Source organism: Solea senegalensis, unplaced genomic scaffold, assembly GCF_019176455.1.
Source record: "Solea senegalensis isolate Sse05_10M unplaced genomic scaffold, IFAPA_SoseM_1 scf7180000014711, whole genome shotgun sequence".
NCBI lineage: Eukaryota > Metazoa > Chordata > Actinopteri > Pleuronectiformes > Soleidae > Solea > Solea senegalensis.
The window spans coordinates 214,066-241,688 of NW_025321104.1; the positions used below are offsets into that span (position 1 = coordinate 214,066).

Genomic DNA, 27,623 nt, shown 5'->3' on the forward strand with positions numbered 1-27,623 from the left:
TTTGACAATTGTATACCATTACTCGGATAAAATGCTAGTAATGCAAACACTTCCATACAAGTAATGGTCTTGAAGAGGTGAATCTCAGACTATTCATCTCCTCAAAGGTCTTTGGAAAAAGCAAAGCCTGTATTAACTAACTATCTCTAACTATAAGGATTTAGAGTTGCAAAGTTGCTGACCTTGTTGTCGATCTTAGATTAAAGATTAGGCCATTAATACAAAATATAGCACTGGCACATTAGTGTTACTTCATCTCAGGTTCAAGTCTCATCACATTTCACAGACACCAGATCAGATCGATATCTGTGTACATTTATACACTTTACACACAACACAGGCAGAGGGTAATACACTGCAAATGCATGTGATGAGATTTACATTGATTTGCAGCAGCAGCAGCAGCAGCAGCAGCAGCATCTATAGCTAAACAACCAGTCATGTCAGTGCCTCAGCGGATCATGGTTCACTGTTAGTGTGTGAATGGAGTTTGGAGATAGAAGACATCTCTCATTTCTGCTGTGTGATGATGAGGAGTTACATCAACGTTACGACCTTACCTGAGGAGATAAGGTGAATTATTCTTAACTGCTTTTTAAAATTGATTTCACAGACTTGCCTAAACAATTTAATTAATTAATTCATTCATTCATTCATCTTCTACCACTTAATCCTCCACAGGAGGGTCAAGGGGTGCACTGGTGCCAATCCCAGCTGACATAGGACGAAAGGCGGGGTACACCCTGGTAGTCTTGTAAGGGATACTTGAGTATTAAGTATATTCCCAGAAAGTGACTGGTAAAAGTCCCTTTCTGTTTATGTCACTTTTTATATCTTAAAGTATGGGCCATTTACTGTACTTCAAAAGTAATTCTCTGACATGAAATGTACTTTTTAGAAGTAAAAGCATTAAAAAAGTTAGACGTTAGGAATGAGCCAGGGTAGCTCAGTGGTCTTTTAACTGGAAGGTTGTGAGTTCAACTTTTCGCTCTGCTAGTCTGTGTCCTTGAGCAAGACACTTAACCCCATGTTGCAGTGTGTGAATGGGTGTAAAGCAGCTCATCAAGACTAGAAAAGCTCTATATAAATACAGACCATTACCAACTCTTCTTCTGATTTTATTTGGTAGTAACGAGTAACAAAGATTGTTAGAGGAAACGTAGTGGAGTAAAAGTACACAATTTATTTAGGAAATGTAGTTGAGTAAAAGTTGCTAGAAATACAAATAAAAAAGTGAAGTACAGATACATGAATTTTGTATTTAAGTACAGTAACAAAGTATTTGCACTTTGGTCCATTACAGTCCTCTAACCCTAACACAAAATATTAAATATAATTTTGCATATGACAAGAAAACTAAAAATTAAATACAGAAACAAGGAACACAAAAAACAAGAGATGAAAAAGTAATGAACCTCTATCCTGGAGTATCACAGTAGAAAGGGAAGAGGTAACATACGATTGAAAACAAAGGTAATAATACTTATAACAACATAATAATTGTCATTGTTACATTGTTATGCACATGTACAAGTAGACTGTGTTGCTCCGTGGTAGAATTGGGCCTCCTGGTGGGTTAATCCAGCCATAGTTGTGGTTATCAAGGCTACACTGCCCAAGCTTTGATTCTCAGTAAAACATACAGTACACTACACTTGTCCTCTGAATCTGATTCACTGATTCACTCATGTGGTTGTTAAATAGCATTACAGGATTGATGATGTGACCAGTTCTTGATGGCTGGTAAAATCAGTCCATGGAGAATTCAGAAGATTTTAAATTGGCACAGTGCTTCCAGTGAGGTAGATGCATGAATGAGAATGTCTTTGCAATATATAGTACTGTTTATACATTTGAATGAACATGTACACTTTATTCTATTTTCATTTTTATAAAGTAGATAATTTTGGCTAAGTTTTGTATCAGCATTTTCAAACTCAAAACTTTTCAAGTGCTTTTGAGATTGTTTTTAAAGTTTTACTTCTACTTTCACTCACATATCATCACAGAAGCTATTACTCGGTCGACCAAAACACCTGAAAAGGTCTCATAATTTGCTTTATTATTACTTTAAAATGTGACTATTCTTGATTTTTCTCTGTTGACTGTTGTATTTCCATTTAGTGAAAGTATGTTTATGCATGTTGTTTTGTATAGTACTTTCACTTACATATCCATAATATGCGAATTAACCAACTACACTGAACTTTTAAATTCTATATCACTTGCTATTATGCATATTGTGCTTATAAACAAAATAAACTTCATAAAGGTAAAAGCTTGACGAAGGTTCTTTGATTCAACAAATGCAATAAACTAATATCTACAGTCATTTTAACTGTTAATCCTGTTATTAATATACTGTTTTTGAGATATTAAAATACTTTTTAAACCCTTTTCTATTTCTATGTTTACTCTTTATCATCTATCTGACACCAAAAATATTCCAGCTCTGTTCTATTCCATGTTTTCCTATTTATATTACCATCATTGCATTTTTCACTCATAATCTGCTAATAAACAAGCTTAACTAAACTTTTTTAACTATATAGTTACTGAACTATTACTTGACACTATACACTAGACACATTATACACTTTCTTACATACTAACTGAATCTTTGAGTTAAGATTTTGCATCCAAAGATCTGTTAAAAAATATTTCCCTGAATGGGTGGATGTCCTCATAAATATGACTTTAGTTACTTTTTTCCTGTCAGATAGAAATTTTCTCATGTGTCAACTTCATTATTGTAATAAATATTGTCATTTTTTTCATTTGCATCCCCTCAGTCCATAGAAGCCCCACCATCACCACCATCACTTCGCAGGCGAACAAGCCTCGTCTGCCCGACATTATCTTCCTCCAGACTCCGCTGGAAAAGGAGGCTGAAATGACGGATGCATCCATGGGAGAGAGACGCGGGGACGGTTTATTTACATCCGAACAGGCGGTGTAAGTTCAGAAGGAAGCCGCTGCGTGTGTATGTGTCTCCCCCCTTTACTTTCACCGACCCTCTCCTCCTCCACCACCTCCTCCTCCGCTGGCAGAAATTTATAAAGAACAAAAAATCCGACGAGGGAGGGAGGGGGGTTGATATTCGCCGAGGCTGAAATCGAGAGGCGAACCCAGGGAAAGAGGAGTCATCCGTACACGGGACTTTCCCCCTCTTAGTCCCCCAAAAGGAGGGGGAAAAGTCGCAATATTGGACAACGAGAAGGAATGAGACTCTAAGGGCGTGAAAACGCCTGCAATTGTGGATACTTTACATATTTTTATTTCGAAAAAATATGGCCGAGAACGTTCTGGACTCTGGCCCGCCTTCAGCCAAGAGGCCTAAACTCTCCTCTCCGGCACTTTCCGCCTCCGCCAGCGATGGAAATGGTGAGTATTATTCAGTTATATACATTCTTTATGGCGTTATTCGTTAAGTTTGGTATTTTTTCGGCGTCTATGTTTCCCTCGTAGGAGGCGAGGAGACGCGGGATTACGACTCTTGTTTTTGTCGTAGCTTGCTAACACATTAGCGTGTTAGCAGTGTGTGTGTGTGTGTGTCGGACGTGCAAATAGGAGCGAGCTTCCTTCAGCTAGCTCGCATGCTAACAGCCATTTTAGCCGGAGATAGCCCTGTTAGCTAGGTGGGCTAGCCGACTGCGGGTCCCACAACTGACGGTCCCCGTGTCTAATGGCTATGTTAGCCCAACTGGCAATAAGCTCAACGCGGGGCCAAGTTTACGACAAAGTTGTTGCAGCTGTGTCAAAATGACAGTTAGCTACACTTAGCTTTAACAGGTTTATGTCTATTATGGTCTAAAACAGTCCCTTTTTTTTGCCCCATCATATCACGGAGCCTTTCCCTGACAATCCTCAACTACCATTATTTATCGTGTTAGTGAAAGCAAAGGTTGTAGATGGTGCTAGCCTTGCTGGAGAGCTAAATTTAGGCCCGCACAGGTCCCACTGATTGTTGAGCTCAGATTGCCATTGTCGTAGTGTGTGTATGTTTCTGTGCAGCAGCTGGAGTAGTGGCCCGAGAGCAAAACTGTGGAGCATGGACACACACACAGCGCCATGTCCAACCACTGCGTTATTATAACCAGCTAGTAGTCAACTAAGCCAGCAAACGAACGCTGCTGCAAACACGAAATAGTCGCCGATATTTCATCACTTAACCACCAGCTCTGCAATTCTACAGTGAACAGTTGTCCCCTAGGTTGTCTAAGACTGTGCATGGGATTTATCAGTATGTCTCTGAGTCTGTGAGCATCTGTAAATCGCCCAGATGTTGCACAAATGTACGTTTTCTTACCTGCTATGAAGCGAGGAGCTGTCAGGAAAAGCTTGAGCATGCAGCTAATTGTACTCTACAGTATGTTTATAAGTAGTTTCATCCTTAGGTTATCTTTATTTTCTTAGTTACATCTTTTTCTTTTAAAATAGTCAAATCAAGGTTAAGACTGAAGTTATAGAATTATAAACAAAACATATTTGCTGTGTGTATATATATATATGTGTGTGTGTATGTATATATATATATATATATATATATATATATATATATATATATATATATACATAATAAGGATTAGGGCTGCAACTAATAATTATGTTCATAACAATTATGTTATGTACTTTTTTGTTTTTTGGTCTGTGTTCCCCAAACCTCAGAATGATGTTTCGAGGTCCTCAAACCGAATGTTTTAATGATTTATTTGTTATATGGGGCATAGAAACCATAAATGATTCACATTTAAAATGCTGAAAAAAAATCAGAAAGTTTTCATTCTTTAAAAAAAAACACTTGATTAATAATCAGTTAATTAATTGCAGCCCTAATAAGGATCTACCATATATGCTCTTTATTGCATGCAAGTTGCTTTGTGACATTGGCATACCGAGGCTTTTTTTAGGGATTTTATTGAACTAAAAGCATGTATGTATGTAGTATTTATTAAGGGGTCATAAAAAAAAAAACAATATATTGCAATGCAGCATAATATAAAAGGTAAATCAAATGTACACATTTTTTCATTATATATATGGTACATGTGCACTAATTTTCAGATTTAATGACTCTTAATGACCTGGACTGCACGTGTGTGTGTCCGTGGATGGCATGCAGCAGCAGCATCTGAAATAGTGGCCTGGGAGCGAATCTGTGGCGCACAGACAGCACAATGTCCAACAACTGCGTTATTAACCAACTGGGTGTCAAATCAGTCAGTAAATGCTGCTTCAAACACAAAATAATCACACATATTTTTATCACTTAAATCGCTCAATCATTTTTCAATAGCTGCATCTGATTCTGTCTACTCTGCATTAGATTTATCAATATTTCTCTGTTAGTATCTGTGGAATAGACAATTTAACGATTAAATTACCCAGATATTGCACGTATTAACGTTTTCTTACCTGATTTATACAGAGGATTTGATAAAGGGGGGGGGGAAATGTGCGTGAGTGTGCAGTTTATTGCTTTCAGTTTTCTTTGCTAGACAATTACATATAGTGTTTGGGAGTATTGTTTATTAGTACATATTTATGTAGACTTTATTATGTACCCAGAGCCCAGTAAAAAAATACATTGAAAAACAGCACAATACATATAACGATTCCACAGTGCACTGTACCTATACAGCATGTGCCAATCTAAAGATTTAGTGTATTCTATTTATTTAATAAAAATAAATAATTATATTGCTTTATTGTTGAAACTAATGTTACACTGTCTTTTCTGCCTCTGTGTCTTGTTAATATTCGGTCTTACCTTGCCTCCTATTGTTGTTTTCATATTTTCCAATTGTGTGATGTATATATTTATGCTGCTGCACCACTGGAACCAAACCAAAAACTTCTCGATATTTAAGTTGTATAACCTGTAACCACAAATGGTAATTATTAGGTTTAATAACTACATATCATTCTTCTCATTTGTCAAAAAAACTAATTATAAATAGAAATTGACTCAAATGATTGTGGTTTAATGTCTGTCTTGAAGATATATTTCGGTGATTTTTTTCTCTTCCTTGATTGATTAAGCCATGCACTGTTGAACTTGGTGAATACGGTCTGAGAAACTGAAAAGGCATCTTGGAAATGGTCCATTTGTCCACTCGCCTTGCAACATGTGAAATCACATTTTAGTGGACAGGTATCTGGAGATATATATATATATATATTGGTGGGATCCAAAAGTCCAGACCATTACGATCAATTGTTTTGTGTTTGTGGATGCAGCTACACATACACACTCTTCCATATCCACAATTCTTTCATCTGCATTTTCTGTGCTCCGTGACTAGTTAATTTCTTGTGGGAGGGAACTGGTCAGAGATCGGTAAACAGCTTTTATCTCAATTTTTAATATGCAACATTCAATTACATTTTTACTCAGTCATGCTGAAAAATGAAGGATAAAAACAGCTTATCGGGGATGTGTCCCTCGTTGTCTCCTCCTTTCCCCTGCCCCTCTCCCTGTTTTTCTCCCATCTCATTTTCTTCCACTTGGTAAACTTTGCATTTATTCTCCATTTCAGATTTCGGACCACTGTTTGAGTTGGAGCAGGATCTCCCGGACGAGCTCATCAGCTCCAATGAAACAGGCCTGGTCAATGGCGGGGACCTTAGCCAGTTGCACACCACTCTGGGTGGAGGACCTGCAGGGCTGGGTTCTGGGGGGCCAGGAGGAATGGGTCTTGGACTTGGCCCTGGAGGGGGTCCTGGGGGTGTCGGTGGAGGTCAGGACGCAGTGGCCAAGCACAAACAGCTGTCTGAGCTTTTGCGTTCAGGGGCCCCTGCCTCAAACCAACAAGGGCACCAAGGAGCCATGGGCAGCCCAGGAGGGCCTACTGCCATGGGGCAACACTTGGCAAACATGAAAGCATCCCCTGGTCAGGGACCTCAGCAAATGATGGGTCAGGGGCAGCAGCAGCACCTCTCTCCTCAACAGCAGGCCACCATGATGCAGCAGCAACAGAATGCTGCGGCTGGAATGTTGGGTGGCATGAACAGAGCCATGATGAGCGCACAGCAGAAAGGCAATAATGGACCGCAGCAACCAGGAATGATGGGGAACCAAGTGATGAACGGCTCCCCGAGGATGGGGTTTGGGAATCAAGGGATGGGTGGAAACGGCAACCTGTTGGCTGAGACGCTACAGCAACAAGGACCTGGAGGACAGAACAGTATGAGAGGCCAGCAGCCTGGAGCAATGAACAAGGTAGTGTGTACAGCAATGATTTCCTCTTCCTTTTGACGTAGTTTAATATTCCATAGGGATACATCCATTCATTTGCAGTAAATTCACAAGAAAAAGGAGAGATTTAAATTACACTCTTGCTGTTTTTCAAATACAACTCAGTTTTACTATTCTCATTAGTCATTTGTAGAACTCTCATTATATTCCACTTAATGCTCAAAAATCACCTTATGCTATACAAAAGCATTACCCTTTAAAGCAGAGTCGTGGTCTAATTCAGACAAGGTTGGGTCATTTTTAGGAAGCATTTTAGCCTTTCTTGATTCATTTGCGCACACTTTGTGATTGAGTAAATGTCAAGACCACATGACCAAAAACTTTTTCCCTTTAATTCAATTTATTTTCATGCTTGTACTTTAAGTAGAAAAGTCTGCATGTGTGATTTACAGACCCATGGGACTGACAGCAAAATGTTGTAGTCGCAGGTTGCTGTTGCTCAAATGACGCGGCGGAGACACTGATGTTTGATGTAGATTTTCTGGTTCAGTCAAAATTCAACTCAAACTTATGAAGGAAAATAGCCAGGCATAATGACGAGGAGTTAACCAGTGGTTTGCTTTCTTTTTTTAAGATCAAACGTTTGCAGGAAGAAAAGGGGAACAATTAATTTCAGTTTACGTCCTCACAGTGTTAATGTTAACTCTTGATTTCGTAACATCACCCAGTATTTCTTATTATTGAATCAATCCGATTAACATGCAACTTTTCTGTTATTTAGATAAGCATGACCCTTTTGTAAATAGTTTTGTGGCATGAGGAAACCTACATGTACAAAATGTTAAATGTTTTAATTAATACCATGGAAATATCAGACACTATTGAGGAATCAGCTACATAATGATTTGTGTTTTTTTATTTGATTTGATGGTATTCTATTTCCTAATCATATGTAGTTTTTCTTTTAATTTTTGTCCTGTTAGATGGGTATGATGGGAAACCCAGGAGGCCCCTTTGGTGGCCCTTATGCTGGGCAAGGGAATCAAGGTCTTGGAGGTGCAGGGCTGGGCCCTCAGCTTCAGAACAAGGGCCCCATGGCCAACAGCCTGCCCCAGTTCAGTGTGGATAAGAAGAACCAGCCCATGCAAGGAATGGCTTCTATGGTGGGGAGAAATGTGTTTTGTTTCAGTTTTCCTTCACATGAACTAGTCCTCTTTGTTCATCCCCTCTTATTTTAAATTCAACCACTCCCTCATCTCTTATTCTCTTTCCTCCTTCATCCGTTCTTCCTCGCCCTTTTTTATTTCCTATCGGTTGACTACTCTTTTCATTCATCCGTGTCCCATCTTCTTATTCCCTTCTATTTTAATTAACAGGGCTCCCAGCAGTCACAAGCTGGTGTGGGCGGTCCCTCTGGTGCACCTGTGGGAGGGGCCCCAGGGATGGTACCCAATGCTCAGGCAGGTCTAGTTGGTCCTGGTTCACAGGTTTCTGCAGCGTCTGCTGCAGCTGGCGCACCACCTACGGCTGACCCCGAGAAACGCAAGCTGATCCAGCAGCAACTGGTTCTCCTGCTCCATGCACACAAGTGCCAGCGGCGGGAACAGGCCAACGGTGAAGTCCGGCAGTGCAACCTTCCCCACTGTCGCACCATGAAGAATGTTCTCAACCACATGACACACTGCCAGGCTGGCAAATCTTGTCAGGGTGAGTTAAAGAGATGCTTTATGCTCAATTTGTAGCTGTGATGTGTTGCTGTGTTTGACAACGTGGCTGTGTTTTAAGGGCTACTCCATGCTTCATGTCCACAAAGAGTTGCCTTACATTTCTGCTTGCATGTATACAACTATAGTTCCATTCGTACTGCAATTGTGGTCTGCGTGACTCTAGCATATGTACTCACACAATGCAACTGGGGGAAAAATTGTGAGAATAATCGTCACAACTGGTGCATCTTTAAAGTGAGCGTGCACGGTTGTTGGCTTTTTCGTTGTCATTTTCTATTTGTTCCTATAAGTAAAATAAAATTGCCACATTGTGGTGCTACAACAATGTGATTGCATTCTTACCTTAGTAGTGCTCTTCCTGACATGGTAAAATTAAATGCACTGGTTGGTACTCAGGTGCGAATGAGGCATGAGTTGCATCATGTTTTAATTTAATTTATCTGTAGGGTTATATGGTATATAAAGAATAACAGACCAACTTTGTCATTGTTTTTACCCAAGCATCTCTAATTTAATTTCATCTCTAATCAATTTTTGTTGTCTCCTCCTCCCTCTCCTCCCATGATCCACCTCTGTATATCCCAACTACTCTGGTCTTTCTACTCCTTTTCGTCCTCAGTTGCTCACTGTGCATCATCAAGGCAGATCATCTCTCATTGGAAGAACTGCACGCGACACGACTGTCCTGTCTGTCTGCCACTGAAGAATGCTGGGGACAAGAGGAACCCGCAGTGTGAGTGTCTGTATCTGACCAAACAATGTTTTACTTGCACATTTCTGCTACTTTTTATGTCCTGATGGCGTCGTCATATTTTGTCATTTTGTGATATATGTTGATACATGGAATACTGTTTGTAATTATGTATTTTAAGACGAAATGTTGGCAGTATCAGTTACATACATCTATAGTGTAGTGATGATGAATTATTCATAATATCCAGGCATTTTGTTTATATATTGTGTCAAACAGATTATTTGTATTATTAATCCTTCTCTATTTTTTTGATCCAACAGCTCTACTTGGTGCTGCTGCTGCAGGTCTAGGCAATTCTCTTGGTGCTGTATCTGGTGGCCAACCAAGTGCACCTAACCTCAACCCGCCAAGTCAGATTGACCCCAGCTCTATAGAGAGAGCCTACGCAGCCCTGGGCCTCACGTACCAGGGCAACCAGATCCAAGCCCAGTCTCCCCAGTCCAACATGCCCAACCAAGGTCTGCAAGGCCAGACCGGCATGAGGTCTCTGAATCCAATGAGTGAGTTCCCTTTCCTTAATTCTATGTAGAAAAACACAAGCGTAAAGTGTAGTATTTCTCTCCAGCTAAGAGCTTAGAATTACTTTTCGCATTGAGAGTTGAAGAATAAGATGTGCCTTATGGCTTTCAGAAGTTGCTGATTGTCCTCCCCCTAAAAAGTGCTTATCTGTAGCTTACACTGAACACAAGGCGAAGCTTGGGAGCAGTAAATAATACTGCTCCCAAGCTTCAGGAGCAGCAGAGAAACACAAGGAAGAAAAACTGACCATGTCCTGACTCTTTATATGTATAGGTGCAAGTCCTATGGGAGTTAATGGAGGAGTGGGAGCTTCACCTCAAAGTCAACAAGCTAGCCTGCTACAGGATACCATGATGCACCTGAATGTGAACAGCCAAGGGTGAGACGGAACACAAAATATAACAATGCATCATTTTCCTAATGGTCTCCAGTTTTTTATAAAATTATTCATCAGACTAAGACGTTTCTCTCTTCAAAAAAATTAACTATTAAAACTCCACCCTTCCATCCCTTCTAGTCTGATGAATGATGCCGGTGGGGTCGGCTCCTTGCCCACGGCGGCTCCACTCTCTGCCACGGGCATGAGGAAAAGCTGGCATGAAGACATTACGCAGGACCTACGAAACCACTTGGTACACAAACTGTGAGTACTAAAGAAGAGCTCTGAAATATAATCACTTTCTTTCTGGCATATTGTCGACAGAAGTTATCCCTCTACAATACACAGCCCAAAGTTGCTTTCAGACATGCAATAAACTCCAGACATTCTCTGGAGATGATGCGGAAAGTGTGAGTGTCCTACCTTCTGCGTGTACGACCCATGGACCAGCACCTCACCTGGACACTCCAGAGGTTCTCCTGCTGATTTGTCTTGACTTGGACAATCTCACTCTTTGTTTATCATGTCAGAATGTCAAACTCCCGAGAGTTTCTGGGCCCATTTCTCCACACATATATCTAAAAATTGCTGGAGTGTGCTTAAAATGTTAGCGAGCCTTTTGAAAGCACAATGACCCTACCGATGACAGCGCTGTCATCTGACGGAATGATAAGTGGTGATGAATGAAAATGACCATGATTTAGCACTAGGGCCATGAATGCTCCTATCCCATGTTTACATCCTGTATAAGCACAGAAAACCCCTTATGCTTTATACACACAAACGTGGTGTTAAGCAAGTTTCATTCTATTAATATTTTGCCTCCCTCTCTCCTTTCCTTTTTCCTTTTTGTTCTCCCATCTAGTGTTCAGGCCATTTTTCCTACTCCAGATCCTGCCGCCCTCAAGGATCGACGAATGGAGAACTTGGTGGCCTATGCCAGAAAAGTTGAGGGAGACATGTACGAGTCAGCCAACAGTAGAGTAAGTCACTCTTTTTTTATTTGTAACTTTGTCTTAGCTCAGTGTGTTGCTCATAAAGGGGAAAACACATCATTTGGTTGTTCTAACCAGCTGTCAAAAGTTAAAAGTTTCACTGCTCATGTGGCATCACGGGATGTGGCTGCAAACTGAGCTCATGAGTTTAACTGATGAGTTGTCAAGTCAAGTTTACTGCAGCTTGTAAAACAAAGGTTTGTCTTAACAAAGGACTTGGGTTCAAACTCAAAGTTTGACTGACCTGTTTTATCCATAAATTTAGATTACTTTAAAAAAACATCTTGGCCATGTTTTAACCCCTCTTCCCTCTTTTTGACAGGCTGAGTACTATCACCTCTTAGCAGAGAAGATCTATAAGATCCAGAAGGAGCTGGAGGAGAAGAGGAGGACACGGCTCCAGAAGCAGGGATTGGGCCTTGGGCCTGCAGGCATGGGTCAGCCCTCCACTGGACTGCCTCCAAGTGAGTGGACATGCAGCACATGTAGAGCTGTGTGATGACAGGAAGCACACACTCATTTTGAACGATAATTTAACAGAAATTATTGCAGCGTTGTAATCTTTGAGAATTGCTTCTTAATTTGTGAATTATTAGTGGGCAAATTTTACAAAGAAAACACTACTCAGCCTGAACTGTGATCTTGATATTCACTCTGGGAAAGTATCTAGTCGGGCTGCAATTAACGATTATCCATTAAAGTCTGATCCATAAAATGTCAGCAAATGTTGAAAAGTGTTGATTGGTGATGTTCTCAAATGTCTTGTTTTGTTCACAAACAAGACATTTAATGATGTATTTGTTATATGGTGCAAAAACCCCAGAAAGTAATCACATTTAATAAGCTGAAAAAGTTACAAGTAATAAGCAATTAGTCAAAAACAAATTTGATTATCTGTTTGAGTCTTAAATAACATCTAACATGTCAAAAGGTCAATGACCTTACCTGACCAAAAAGCACAAAACATTCCAGAGTTTATCCAAATCTTCTCCACCAAGTGCTTGGGTTGTGTTGTTCCACCTCTCTTTCTATCCACGGATAATAACCTGAATCTCTTAATTTCCTGTCTCTGTTTTTATAGACGGTCCCCTCCCTGACCCATCTATGGTGCGGCCGACTGGACCAAATCAGATGGTCAACAGGATGCAAAGCCCAGGTATGTCAAAGAAATTGTTTAGAGAAATAAACTCTAGTCATATGATTTATTGTACAATATACATATATGTGTACAATAACCCAAACAAACATGTTTTGTGTTTTTCCAGGTATGAATCAATTCAATCAGATGGGGATACAATCTATGGGCCAGAGGTCCACGCCTCCACTCCCGATGGGATCATCTGGCAACCAGGTCAGTACAACACCAAGTATCACTTAGTTTTATGTGCGTCTGGTTTTTTTTCTTTGCAAACTAACACAACAAAATGCTGCTTGTATTATTCAGAAAAGTTAACTTTTTGAGAACCTCATCAGTGCCATTTTACATCTGTAGATGGGAATGGTTGGATCCAGGATGGGACAGCCCAATGTCAACCAGATGCAGAACCAGTATCTGTCCCAGGGACAGTTTCCAGGCTCTGGAGGACCAGGAGTTGGTCCAGCTCAGCCTGCTATTTCTCAGCCCGGTGCACAGACTGGAATGGCACAAGTAAGATGGCCTTACCTGAGGTTTAAAGATAAAATGAAGTTGGTCACATACTTTATTATTATTATTTAACTGTATCAATTTCAACATTATTAAAAAAAATGGAATTAACTGCAGAATTCCTTCAAAAGTCACACTGAATCAAATCATATTAAGCGAGTCCACCAGTTTTTCTTCATGCCTTGCTAAATCCAATAGTAACTTTTTTTAAATGTATTCTTATGTTATACATGGTCTAATTTCTTTATTAGCGTTGCTGCATATCTTAACTCTCTTGGATGTAATAAAATTAAGTTGTGCCTTTTGATCAGTGGTGTTTTCTTTTCCTCAAAATAATTTTTTTATGTAGTGCAAATTATTGATTTTTTGAACAGACGCATGCTTAAATGCTCCTTGATCCTTAACTTGTTATTAATTGTTCCTGCATTTCTCTCCCATGTTTTTGTGCCCTCATCCATATCCATCCACAGACTCAGATGGGCACCCCTCCTTCTCTTCCTGTTGCTAGTCCACTGGGGCAGCCAGGTTCCGCTGGTGGTCCCAGTGGCATCCCCTCTGTGGGATCAATGGGTCCCCAGAGCGTGGGTGGTGGAGGACCCAACTCGGCTGGTGGAGCACCTCCTTCCTCGATGACTCCATCTCACACAAACCAACAACCCAACTCCATCCCTCACCTGGCAGCCATGCGTGGCAGCTCCCCCTCCCCGGCTCACAGCCGATCACCCACACCTCACCAAACACCCCCCAGATTAGCTGGATCCCAGACCCCACAGCCACACACGCCTAATGCGCCACAGCTGGCTCCACCTCCCCAGCAAAACCAGCTCGGCCAAGGCCCGGGCTCCAACAAGTCCCTCCAGCAGCAGCATATAGGGCAGGCTGGGTCGACCACTCCGTCTCACCCTGGACTGGCCTCAAGTTCAACGCCGCAGCACAGTGCTCAGCTGCCACGCACTCCGGTTAGTGGGATTTATCTTATAGAGTTTTAAGATCATAATATTACACATTTAATTGATCCCGTTGTAGTTTCCTAACCTTTTCATCCTGTTTTTTCCTACTTGGTGTGTTGAACAATTTGGGGGAAAATATATAATTGGAATTGTGCTGATGGTAATGCCATTGCTATTTGATTTGCGTTTTCATTTTTTATTTCAAACTGATTTAAAACATGATGAAGCAGAACTTGAAATACCATAAAGATACTGACTGCGCTGTATTCTAATGCAAGTTTGAGAATTAGGCATAATATATCAAAAAGCAGACCAATTTCAAAAAGCTGTATATATGTTCCAAAATGTAACAATAAGCATAAATGCAAGTGTGAACTCTGAGTCAGATTTGCTATATACATTACTTGTATACCAAATTCCAGCCTTTGTGTTTTGTTTTTTTGAGCCCTGCTACTCAGGACCATAAGCTCTTAGAATTAATTTTATAAAATGTTTTTGTCATATGCATCACCATTACATGTCACTCTTCCCCAGTTGTCACAAAAGGGTTCATTCCCTGTGGACAGCCAGGCCCTGACTCCGGCGTCCGTCAGCAGCCTGGACACTTCATCACAGCAGCCGCAGTCGAACGCCTCAGCCACCAACCTGGACTCCAAAATGGAGGTGAAGCAGCAGGACGAGGAGGATGAGAGTGATGCCGGAAGCTGCTCCAAAGGAGGGAAGCTCAGCAACCTCAAAATGGAGGAAAAGCCCATTAAATCAGAGGTGAAGAAGGAGGAGTGTTCTGGAGAGGGAGGTAAAGGTGTTCCCATGGATACATCAACAACGGTGCCAACGTCCGGCATAAAAACGGAGGACAGGAAACCGGAGGTGAAGAAGGAGGTAAAAGAGGAGGAGGAGGAGACGTCAGAGGCAGCAACACAGGCCCCAGTGAAAAAGAAGAGTAAGGAGGACTTCAATTGTCGTAAAAAGCCAAGGGTTTATTTAAGTAGTTTAGAAGTGATTGGAAAATTGCAGCTTTCTGATTCCACTTTGGTCCTAATCTCCTCTCTGATCTTCCTTTCCTCTCAGTCTTCAAGCCAGAGGAGCTTCGTCAGGCCCTGATGCCGACCCTGGAATCTCTCTACAGACAAGATCCAGAGTCCCTTCCTTTCAGAATGCCTGTTGACCCACAACTGCTGTGCATACCTGTACGTAATCCCCACTGATATCTTTTTATTACCCTGCCATGTACTCCCCTTATATTCCTCATGAGAACTTGAAAATTAACTATTGGGTCTGATGTTGCATCTGATTTTGCTTTACTTGTGTCTATTTTTAACTCGCCAAACTCTGACATGGGCTTTAATGGCTTATTGTGGTCTTGCAGGACTACTTTGACATTGTGAAGAACCCCATGGACTTATCAACCATCAAACGAAAGCTGGACACTGGTAAATACTTTCTGCTAAATTTCAGCTTATGTTTTTTTGTCTCTCCTGGGAAAAGCAGTGGACCATGAGTAACTTTCTGAACTTTTCTCTTTAAGATAAATCAAATGTGTATAGATGAGTTGGAAGTGGATTTATGTACAAGTAAGATCTGAAAGCAGAACATCACCTTTATTTAGATGATGACCTGGTTGTAAACACAGACTGCTTAACTGCTCATGTTATTCATCCCGGTCTAAAGAAGCTCATACACTTAGTAAACACTCATTATTAGTTTGGAAACGCCACTTACGCCATCATGCAATGCTTTGTGTTTGATTGTAGGTCAGTACCAGGATCCTTGGCAGTACGTGGAAGACATCTGGCTGATGTTTAACAACGCATGGCTGTACAACCGCAAAACATCCAGAGTCTACAAGTACTGCTCAAAGCTGGCTGAGGTGTTCGAGCAGGAGATCGACCCCGTCATGCAGAGCCTTGGCTACTGTTGTGGTAGGAAGGTAAGACAAAGTGTTGTATAAAAGTATGGGAATTGGCAATAGATGTTTTTAATGGACAATCAAAGAAAACATGTTGAATGACATGATGTTCACAAATCCAGCATATTTTTGGTATTGGGCTCTGTGACTCAAAGGGAGAGCGCAATCTTCCTATGAGGTACAGCGTATAATGATCGGCGTAATCACACCAAGCTTTGATGCGTACATTGAAAATGCGTCACACATGCCTGCGTTAAAGGCGCCGTGTATGAATGGTTTGAGTCTACTTCAAATGTAGGAGAAATTATCTCCCCTCATTCACATTTGAAAATGGAGGCAGTGAAGTGCTTTCATAGCTAAATTTGGCCTTGGGCATACCACCGCCATATCGCATTTCAGCTCTCATTAGACTCTGCTATTTTTGGTTTTGCAGACAAATAACAGAAGTGATTGGCCCTTATTATGGGAGGCTGGTTTAAAGCTTGACTTCTGACAAAAAGACAAAACAAAGAAGGGCTTGATCGGGGCTGTAATTACAAAACTTAATTAGCTCAGTTCAGATCTTCAAGGAGAGATTTTATAGCTTTGTGAATGTGGGTTTGTTTCACACAGCAGGACCTGCCATTTTCTTATTAGTTAACTATTAAGTTATTAATAACCATTAAGTGTATACATTTGTCGTGTAGTAATGCTTTATTTGGATGGGAAATAATTGTGTAGTACATTTTGTCACAAACTGAAGTTCACAAATGACATCATGTTGTTGGTGTTTCCCTTTTTGTTTAACAAACCAACACGGGGCTCACTAATGCCTTTCTCTCATTCAGTGCGTGTTGGATTAGCTGAGTCAGTTGTCACTGAACTTGCCGTTGATGGTCCTGGTGATAACTTCATCTTCATTTCCATTTTCTTTGTTTCTGTCCATCAGTTGGAGTTTTCCCCTCAGACATTGTGCTGCTATGGAAAGCAGCTCTGCACTATTCCCCGAGATGCTGCTTACTTCAGCTACCAGAACAGGTACGGAAGGAGGAAGAAGCCCATGTTAGAAAGGGTGGAGGGGCATTTAAAAAGATTTAAAAAGTTCAAAATGGCAAGAGATTTTTGGTTGAGGTTCAGTTACTTAAACAGGTGGCATATAAGATATGTAGAATTGAATAAGGTGGTAGATATCGGCATTTTTTATGGGTGTGCATTTTATTTTTAATTTATTTCCCCAAATGCTTCCCTTCATTTTCCCTGTTTTTGTATTTCATGTGCCATTTTAAGTCTGCCCACTTTTCACATTCTTTAAGTTGTCAGTTTGTTTAATTTTAACACAAAACAGGCAGTTCACAGTTTAAGTTCACCTTACACTGGAACATGAAAGGACAGACTTTAAAATGAAACACTTGAATGCACCGCTGAGCTGTCTTCTTTGTTCATGTGTGTTCAGTGTCTTTATTATGTCCTGTGCTACTGCTTGCCTTCTCAACATTTAGATTCCCCTCCTGCTCTGTTTGCTGTGATGTTGGTTGTTGTTGCTCATCCTGTCATGTCCAAATTGCTAATCTTTGCTTCCTCGACTCTCTGCTGTGTTGTCCTGGATGTTCGTCTCGTCTTGTTCCTGGTCTCTATGACTTGTCTGTCCTCCCCCTGTCAACATTGGCTTGCTTTTTGCCTTGACCAAACCATGCACCTCCAAACCCATCCCCCATCCTCTCACTCTCACCCCTAAAACAAATCATGACTGGCTGTTGCGATGACGACTTCCTGCTGTCCTGCGCTCCTCCTTCCTGCTTGCTCCGCTTGTGGCACCCTGCCTTGCCCATGCGCTGCCCCCAATGCGCTGTCTGTGATTGACTGTGCTGTGGGGAAACGGTGTAGTTCACCAAAATTTGGGCTTGTTGCTAACAGGTACCACTTCTGCGAGAAGTGCTTCAACGAGATACAGGGAGAGACGGTTTCCCTGGGCGACGACCCCTCCCAGCCACAGGCGTAAGTTTTCCTCATTTGTCAAGGAAGTTCATTTCACATTAAAATCGAAACAAGAAATGTAAAGCTAGTGTTAATTTTGACTGAAGTTTTTAATGCTAAATTTAACCAATTTAACTTTGGTCTGGACATTATTTTGACATTTATTTATACTTGTATAAGTGAATACAGCCCTCTTTAGTTAGTGTCTTACGATTTCATAAGTGAAGATTTAATGCTTTATTTTTCATTTGTTGATTGACTCTCTCGTACTTTCAGATCAATTAACAAGGATCAGTTTGAGAAGAAGAAGAATGACACACTGGACCCTGAACTGTAAGTTATCGGCCTGCTAATGTCATCTGTGCATTAAAAATAAAAGAACCACATATTGTTCAAGTAATAAAATGTCATTATTTTGTCTTTCTTTATTTCAGGCTTGTTGAATGTTTAGACTGTGGGCGAAGGATGCACCAGATCTGTGTCCTGCACAATGATACAATCTGGCCGGCTGGGTGAGTAGATTTTCATGATTTTTGTTTCAAATCTTTTTTTTTTATGTAATTCCATTGACTCAAACTACTTTTCTGCTTGTTGTACCTCAAGCTTTGTGTGTGATGGCTGCTTAAAGAAGACAAATAAGACACGGAAAGAGAACAAGTATTCTGCCAAAAGTAAGTCCATTCCTTGTAATCATAAATAACTGGTGTATTTCTGTATGGTTTTGTGTACTTTTATGTCATATTTGACCTTGTTTTCTTTAACATTTGTTACTATATGGACAAAAGTATTTTGGCCACACCTGCTAAGTGTTGAATTCAGGTGTTTCAATAGGCCATAGGCCCCTTATCTTCACTGAAAGGCAATCTTAACTTAATACCAAGACATGGACCTCATAAATGCTCTACACCAGGGGTGTCAAACATACGGCCCGGGGGCCAGAACTAGCCCGCCAGAGGGTCCAATCCGGCCCACAGGATGAATTTATTAAAATTTCACACTACGATTACAATCTAAACGTAATGTCAAATACAATATTTTTCACTTCCGGATATCTGTAACTATATGTTTGTGCCTTTTTAGATCCAGTGTGATTTTATGCATGATATTGTTGAAATTGCACTTATATTTCTCAAGAAATGTCATGCTTTGTGAAAATATCCTGCATTAAATGTAAAACAAAGGAGTTCTTGTTTTTCATAGATTATTATGCTGTTATTTCACTATTTTTACTGGTGCGGCCCACGTGAGATCAAATTGTGCTGTATGTGGCCCCTGAACAAAAATTTGTTTGACACCCCTGCTCTACACAGTCAATGGGCACAAATTCCCATAGAAACACTCCATATTAAAGCACTGGATATGTACAGTATTTAAATCATGACAATCCTTGTTGTAATGGTCTGGTATCCAAGTACATTTGTCCACATGGTATATATTAACTGTACTAAATTAAAAATGTATTGCCTGATTTCCTCTTACCCAGGGTTGCCCCACACAAAGTTGGGAGTTTACCTGGAGACGAGGGTGAACGACTTCCTGAAGCGTCAGAGCCACCCGGAGTCTGGAGAAGTCACCATTCGTGTCGTCCATGTCTCAGATAAAGTTGTGGAGGTGAAACCAGGCATGAAGTCGAGGTAAAGAATTTTATTTATGTTACATAAACCTATTTATTTTTCTGTACAGAAACTGGAGAAATCAAATGATTTGAACGTCTTTACTGGCTAGTATACAAATGCTGCTTGCCTATTTTCTGTTTTCCAGTCAGTAAATTTACATTTTGTTTTTTTTACTTTCAGATTTGTGGACAGTGGAGAAATGTCAGAGTCCTTCCCATACAGGACAAAAGCCCTTTTTGCATTTGAGGACATTGATGGAGCAGAGGTCTGCTTCTTTGGGATGCATGTTCAAGAGTACGGATCTGACTGTCCTCAGCCAAACCAGCGGTAAGGATCGATTGTTTTTCACATAAACTTTATAGTTTCAAAAGTTCTGATATATTTTTTTAATATGTTTAATTATGTATTCTTTTACCCACTCAGGCGAGTATACATATCCTACCTGGACAGTGTACACTTCTTCCGACCCCGTGGACTACGAACAGCAGTTTACCATGAAATCCTCATCGGGTACTTGGAATATGTCAAGAGACTTGGGTGAGTACTTGCACTCAAACTAAATTTTAAAGTTGATCTCCAGTCACACATCACAAAGCTTAGTTTTGCCAGTCTATAAATGTTCTGTTCTATCTCTCCTCAGCTACACCACTGGCCACATCTGGGCTTGCCCACCTAGTGAAGGGGACGACTACATCTTCCACTGTCACCCTATAGATCAGAAGATCCCAAAGCCCAAACGTCTTCAGGAATGGTACAAGAAAATGTTAGACAAAGCTGTGGCAGAGCGGATAGTGCACGACTACAAGGTAAAGAGAGAGACAGCATTTGGAGTTACACTTCCTACTCCTCAAGGGCTTTTGAGAAAGGATTTTGCACTGTACCCACACGAAACATTAATTTTGTTTTCATTACACCCTTTTAAAGGACATCTTCAAGCAGGCAACAGAGGATCGTTTGACCAGTGCCAAGGAGCTGCCTTACTTTGAGGGTGACTTTTGGCCCAATGTGTTGGAGGAGAGCATCAAAGAGCTGGAGCAAGAGGAGGAGGAGAGGAAAAGGGAGGAGAACAGCACTTCCAATGAGAGTATTGATGTAAGTACAGTACCCACATCTCAAGCTTCACCTCACCCAGCACCACGTGCATGGCACATTGCCTTGCGTATCCTCTGTCAATTGGCATGACTGTCTTTAGGCATGTGGAAGTGGCTCATTTATTGATATCGGTCACATTTCTACTACACTGCACTGCACACACTGGTGCCCATTGGACGATTAACAGACCGACGTTCCTTGTTCAAAAGTGATCAGGAATCTTGCCTTTGATAGGCAACAGTTTTGGCACTTGTCACAGACATCAATGATGCCTGTCAAATGACCTAAACAGACAGATTTCCTGGAATTAATAGAGATAATAATCGCTGATTGTCTTTGTTTGTGCAGGACACAAAGAGTGACAGTAAAAATGCAAAGAAGAAGAACAACAAGAAGACGAGTAAGAACAAGGGCAGCTTGAGCAGAGGCAATAAGAAGAAGCCAGGGATGCCCAGCGTCTCCAACGACCTTTCACAAAAACTCTATGCCACTATGGAGAAACACAAAGAGGTACAAGAGAATAATCTTTTATTAAGCAAAGTAAAATGTGAAGGTTCCAGAGAGTTGACAAAGTTGAATTGTTTGTGAATCTGTTCTTTCTTATTCCTGTCCTAGGTGTTCTTTGTGATCCGGCTGATCGCAGGCCCCATGGCTAATGCCTTGCCGCCTATCTCCGACCCTGATCCCCTGATGGCGTGTGACCTCATGGATGGCCGCGATGCTTTCCTGACATTGGCTCGGGACAAACACCTTGAGTTCAGCTCACTGCGGAGGTCCATGTGGAGCTCCATGTGCATGTTGGTGGAGTTGCATAACCAAAGCCAGGACCGATTTGTTTACACTTGTAATGAGTGCAAGCACCATGTGGAGACTCGTTTCCACTGTACTGTCTGTGAGGTGAGTTGGCGAGGGTGCGTTTTCTCCATTGTGGTGTCGGGTTATTTTCTAATTCACCGCCAGTACAAAAAGTCACACATCATTTTTTTTTATTGTACTTCATCTAGCTTACAAGCATTTGTCAGGGCATTGTTTTGGATAAGCGATTTCTGCTGCCATGTCAGGACATTTATTTAAATCCATGGTTGCATTCATTTTTCACCAAGTTGGTCTTCTCCAGCACATCCCAAAGATTCTCACTGGGAGTTAACATGTAGACTCTGTAGTGGACAATCCACATACAAAAATGATCCTTGAACCATTCTGTCCAAATTTTAACCTGATGAATCCTGGCATTGTCATCTAAGAATATGTGTGAAAAAACTGATCATTCAGTTTATTTTAGTAGTCAGCTGATGTCATTTTTCTGGTCAGATAAAAGTGCTAAAGCTAGACCTTACTATGCTCCATTTCGTCCCCCACAGGATTATGACCTCTGCATCACATGTTACAACACTAAGGGCCACGAGCACAAGATGGAGAAGTTAGGCCTTGGTTTGGATGATGAGAGCAGCAACCAAGCCTCTGCTACTACCCAGAGCCCTGGAGACTCTCGTCGCCTCAGCATCCAGCGCTGCATCCAGTCCCTCGTCCATGCGTGCCAGTGTCGAAATGCAAACTGCTCTCTGCCGTCCTGCCAGAAGATGAAACGCGTTGTTCAGCACACAAAGGGCTGCAAAAGGAAAACCAACGGTGGCTGCCCCATCTGCAAACAGCTTATCGCGCTTTGTTGTTACCACGCTAAGCACTGTCAGGAGAACAAGTGCCCAGTACCGTTCTGTCTGAACATCAAGCACAAGCTCCGTCAGCAGCAGCTGCAGCACAGGCTCCAGCAAGCCCAGATGCTAAGGAGGAGGATGGCCAGCATGCAAAGAGTGGGTCAGCCTGTTCCTGGAGGAGCTCCTGGTGGCAATGGTCTACCTTCTCCAGGAGCTAACAACGGAGCAACTGGTCCTGGTACCCCTACATCTGTGGGCACGCAGCCTTCTACCCCACAGACACCCACACAGGGGAATATGCCTGCACATTCACAGCAGAAGGGTGTTGGGATGGGGGGAATGGGAGTGCCAGGTCAGCAACAGCAGGTTCAACAACAAAGTAGTGCCATGCCACCGCAACACCATCTCCATCAGTTTCAGTCAGTGGGTGGAGGAGGTGGAGGGGGGATGATGAATTCTCCTCAGCAGCAGATGGTGTCTCAGCTCCAGCAGCAACCTCCCAATGTCCAGCAGCCACAGCACCCTGGTGGTCTTCCTCCATACAACCCCAGACCACCTGGAGCATCTCCTCTCCACCAGTCTTTGGGTAAACCTGGACTGGGTCCAGCCACCCCACCCCAGCAACAACCCAACCAAGTCCAGGGGACCATCCCTGTACAAGGACAACAGCAAGGCCCCCCTCTGGCTGCTGTTGAGACGGCCCTAAAAATTCAGCGCCTAGCAGAGACCCAGAGACAGATGGCCCAGGCCCAAGCACAGATCCGTAACTTGGGACAGGGTGGCATGATTCCCCAACATCCACACCACCAGAACACTCAGGCCCAGATGGGCATGCCCCACATTGGGGCCCAGGGCATGCCCCCACAGGCTCAGGGAGTTGTTGGCAGGACTATGTTAGACCCACAGCAGCAGGGAATGCTAGCAGGGATGCAGCAAGGTGGCCCTCAGTCACAGTTGCCACCTCAGGTTCAGCAGCAGCTCCAGCAGGTTCAGTCTGGTGGTGGACAGCTACAGCCAACAAACCAGCAATGGGGAGCCGGGGGACCAGCCATGAACCCCCAACAACGACCAAGTATGATGGCCCACATGGCTGCTCAGCAGCAGCAGCCAGGAGCTCCTCAGCAACCGCAGCAGCTGATGAATCAGCAGCCTCAAGCAGGAAACCGCGGGATAATGCAGGTAATGGGTGTTTCAGGAGGGGTAGCTGCGACACCTGCTGCACTAGCAAGTGCAGCTGCGTCAGGAAACCTGCCCCAGGCAGCACTACAAGAACTCCTGCGAACGCTGCGCTCCCCAAGCTCACCGATTCAACAGCAGCAAGTCCTCAACATCCTACGTTCTAACCCTACTCTCATGGCTGCTTTCATCAGGCAAAGAGCAGCCAGATATCAAAATGCTCAGGGTGGACCTGGAGGACCTGGGGGGCCACCTCAGGGGCCCCCTGGAGGTGTGAGGTTCCCAGGTGCTGCAGGAGGGCTGCCTGGTGTGGGAGGCCCTGGAGCTAACCAACTTACTAGCATGGAAGGACAACAGCAAGTTAATGTGAACCAGGCAGGTCAGCCAGGGATGAACATGGTTCAGGGTGGAGCAGGTGGTGGAAACATGCCCACTATGGCTCAGCTTCAGCAGTTACAACAACAGCAGCAACAACAACAACAACAACAACAGCAGCAGCAGCGGCCAATGATGCCTGGGAATCTACAGCAACAGCAAATGGCTGCTTTGCAGCAGCAACAACAACAACAACAACAACAACAGGGAGCAATGCAAGCAGGGCAACAAGGCAACATGCCATCACAGTTTCGAGAAATATTGATGATGAGAAGACACCTACAACAGCAACAGCAGCAACAACAGCAGCAGCAGCAGATGGGAAACCACGGGCAGTTCCAGCAGCAGCAAGGCCAGCAAGGCTTCATGCAGCCTGGTCAGGGGCAGCCGGGTATGCCACCCTCTTCACAACCCCAGCCAGGTGCAACAGGTGTAGTGGGCCCCCAGCAGCAGCAAGGGGGACCACAGGGTGGACCAGGACAGCCTGGTCAACAAGGCTACCCTAACTCCATGTCAGTGAATGCAGCGCTACAGCAAAGGCTCCAGATGCAGAAGCAGCAGCAGCAGCAGCAACAGCAACAGCAACAACAACAACAGCAGAATCAAATGCTTCAAGGGCAAGATGGAGGTCCCGGAGGAGCAGGAGGACCTCAACTTCAGCCTGGACCAGTCGGACCAGTGCAGGGACAACAGCAGGGGGGTGCTGGACCCCCACTGCCTCAGACATCTCAAGGCATGCTTCACCAGAACATTCACCAGAGGTTGCTTCAGCAGCAGCAGCACCTCGGTGGAGGCTCTCCAGCCCAGCATAGCAGTCCTATGAGTCCGCAGCAGCAGATGGCTCAGTCCCCCCACCATCTCCAAGGACAGGGAGGACTTGGTCCTGCAGGGTCGCTCAGTAGTCAGGTCAGGTCCCCGCAGCCGTCACCAAGACCGCAGTCACAGCCGCCGCACTCCAGCCCGTCCCCGCGCATGCAGCCCTCCGCTCAACCCCAGCCCTCACCTCATCGCATTTCTCCACAGACTCAGACCGGTTCGCCCCACCCGGGCCACTTAGGCCAACATCACCCGAGCATGGCACCGCCCCAGCCTCCCCAACCTCAGCAGCCGGGCGGTTCCATAGATCCCAGTCAGTTCAGCTCAGACCAGAATTCCATCATGTCCCAGTTGAGTGGGATGACGGGGATGCACAGTGGTCAGGCAGGGCCGCCAGACATGTTGGGAGGGAATAACGCCAACAGCGGCAACAATAACCAGGACCTGGGAACGAACATTAACCACAACAGTTTAGACCTGATGTAGCCCCGGCTCCACATCGCTGCCCCCCATGTACTGACAAACTGCCACGACAGGAGAGCAGCGTGGGACTGCGACTTTGAGGTTTTAGAAGTTTTTATTTTCTATTTAAATATTTTTGTGATGTACAAATAAGAACTGAAACTTCCTTCCTATGGGAGATGCAACATAAATCCTAGAAGTCAATAAAAAGAATAAATTAAAACAATGGTAAGTTATTGCTGTTAATATATATATATATATATATATAAATATCTATATATTTTTGCCAATTGTGTACAAAATGGTGGAAGGGCAGTGTTTCAGGTTGAAGATATTTCTTCCTTAAGTCTATGACTCAATATTTTTAGGGACTGAGAATTTTGCCTTTTTATGAATATTTTTAAGATTTTAAATGTGGCTAAAAATTTAAAGTTAAATGACACACGTACATTTGTTTCCACCACCACCCCACCCCCTACTTTTAAATACCCAGTCATGATTGTATCTATTTTGCAGAGAGTCAAGTATATTTTATTTTTTTCCCCTCAGTGGATCACAAAACAAGCACCGACATATCTTCCATTACAGTCTTTCATAGTCATGGACATTTTTCCACGAGTCGGATGCAGATGAGTTTATCGAACGGGTGGAAGGGTGCGGGGGTTTAATGCAGTTAAATTTTTGACATTGTTATTGTTGTTTTGTTTGTTTTTTTAAATTTCCATCAGGGTCTTTTAGGTTTGAATGAAACCATAACAGTGTTTTTTGGAGGGCAGGTGACACTGACCTTGAGTTTGGTCAAACAGATGAAGATCCTTTTCACTCGTGTGCCGCGTCTCCACCCCACCATCTTGAGTTTTCCTATGAATGTGCACATCTTCCTCACCCTGAACCCTAAAAAAAACAAACAAAATGGAGGGATGAACTGTTAACGCCTGATATTTAAGCTGGAGGCGCTTTTTATGTCTGTTTTTTTTTTTTATCTGGCCAATGTTTCACAGGTTGTGCATGTACATATATTATAAAAGCTTGTTTTGGTTGTTTTTTTTTTTGTTTGTTTTTTTAAGAACTGTGATACAAAGAAAAAGGTTGTTGATGTGTTTTTTGGGCTGAAGTCGTTTAAAAAACTCCTGCCTGGTTCCTCATCCTTTGATGATTTCCTCTTTCACTTCTCTTTCCTCCTTTGTTCCCTGAACTTCATAACTGCCTCTCAGCCACAAATCAATGTCAGTACTGTACAAAGTTAAAGAAAATGGTGGACTTAGATACTGTTTTTGTAATGAAAAGTTAAAAAGTGTAAACAACAAAAAACAAACACAAAGAAATTGTACATATTTAAAATGTTATGAGCAGAAAGTTCCTGCTGCTTTGTTCCCTTTTCTTGTTCGATTTGGTATTTGCTGTATCTGTAAAAATATGATAAAGAAAATGATAAAAAAAAAAAATCTACAAAAGTACTCCTGAGCTACTGTACAGTATTGAGATTTTTTCTAAAATGGTACAGTGTGGGGGTGTCGTAGGTCACAAGCACCAATGCGCCTTTTTCTGTGTATTTTTCAACAAGGGAGGGTGTCGGTCACACGCCTGGACAAAGACCTGCACCAGGGTCAGGCGTCCATCAGAAGTGTTGATCGGAATCCGTTTAAATTTGGTTGTTTAGCTTTTTACGGAGAGGACTGAAGACACAATATTCACACGCTCACTATTTTTCTCAGAAAGGTTGGGCTTTGCTGGGTTTTGGGGGGAGGGGGAACGCGTCAGAACCAGGTGGCAATATATCTTGAGACTTATTTTATAAAGAAAAAAAGAAAAAAAAACACAAGGAAAAACTGTCTTTTATATATAGATATATTATTTAATTTTATTTTTTTGGAAATAAAACTTGAAGCTACAGGAATTATTAGATATAAACATGTTTTGTTTTGTATTAAAAAAAAAAAAGATGTTAATGGTGATGCAAAATGACACTGCGGACAGTCTCGGTCGCTCAGTTTGCCCCCGGGGGAGCTGCGGAGTTTAATTATACCATCCTTTTTTGAAGAAACCTTTCATGTACATGACTATAGTTGTAAAAAAAAACAAAAACAAAAAAACATACTGAATCACTGTACAGACTGATGGCAACTGAACAAATGGTTTTGTTTTTATCATTTCTTCTCCTCTAAAGAGACTGGAAATACGACTATTTAAATATTTGTTTAGTATTCAAATGAAATCTTTGACCACTTTTCTTTTTTTGTTCCTCTTGTTAACAATTTTTTGGTGCTTGCTGAGAGAAAGCAAAAATAACTGTTGCTCCATTTTCAATAGTTTCTTTTTTTAAGTTATTTTGGTGGTCTGATTGTTTTTTTGCCAATAAATTAATTGTACAATAAAGTATGTTTGTACCATTGGAAAAATTA

The 27,623-nt window shown here is 42.3% G+C and overlaps 1 protein-coding gene across 4 annotated transcripts; it reads left to right on the plus strand.

Moving 5' to 3' along the window:
- The first annotated feature begins 2,906 nt into the window (after window positions 1–2,906).
- Window positions 2,907–27,623, plus strand: ep300a (E1A binding protein p300 a). Of its 4 annotated transcripts, none has more exons than XM_044016655.1 (31): window positions 2,907–3,384; window positions 6,540–7,222; window positions 8,182–8,361; window positions 8,575–8,905; window positions 9,545–9,664; window positions 9,940–10,179; window positions 10,472–10,577; window positions 10,716–10,841; window positions 11,443–11,560; window positions 11,895–12,036; window positions 12,654–12,728; window positions 12,838–12,923; window positions 13,065–13,220; window positions 13,688–14,176; window positions 14,702–15,110; window positions 15,239–15,357; window positions 15,537–15,600; window positions 15,922–16,097; window positions 17,005–17,093; window positions 17,940–18,050; window positions 18,306–18,362; window positions 18,464–18,541; window positions 18,633–18,700; window positions 19,513–19,663; window positions 19,826–19,972; window positions 20,069–20,182; window positions 20,286–20,451; window positions 20,570–20,737; window positions 21,086–21,247; window positions 21,353–21,634; window positions 22,099–27,623. In XM_044016655.1, the coding sequence occupies exons 1-31, from the start codon at window positions 3,291–3,293 to the stop codon at window positions 25,243–25,245; spliced, it is 8,454 nt and encodes a 2,817-aa protein (XP_043872590.1). In that variant the 5' UTR covers window positions 2,907–3,290; the 3' UTR covers window positions 25,246–27,623. The 4 variants fall into 4 exon arrangements, with proteins under 4 accessions (XP_043872590.1, XP_043872592.1, XP_043872591.1 ...); XM_044016657.1 differs by having other exon boundaries at window positions 17,970–18,050; XM_044016656.1 differs by having other exon boundaries at window positions 9,545–9,658.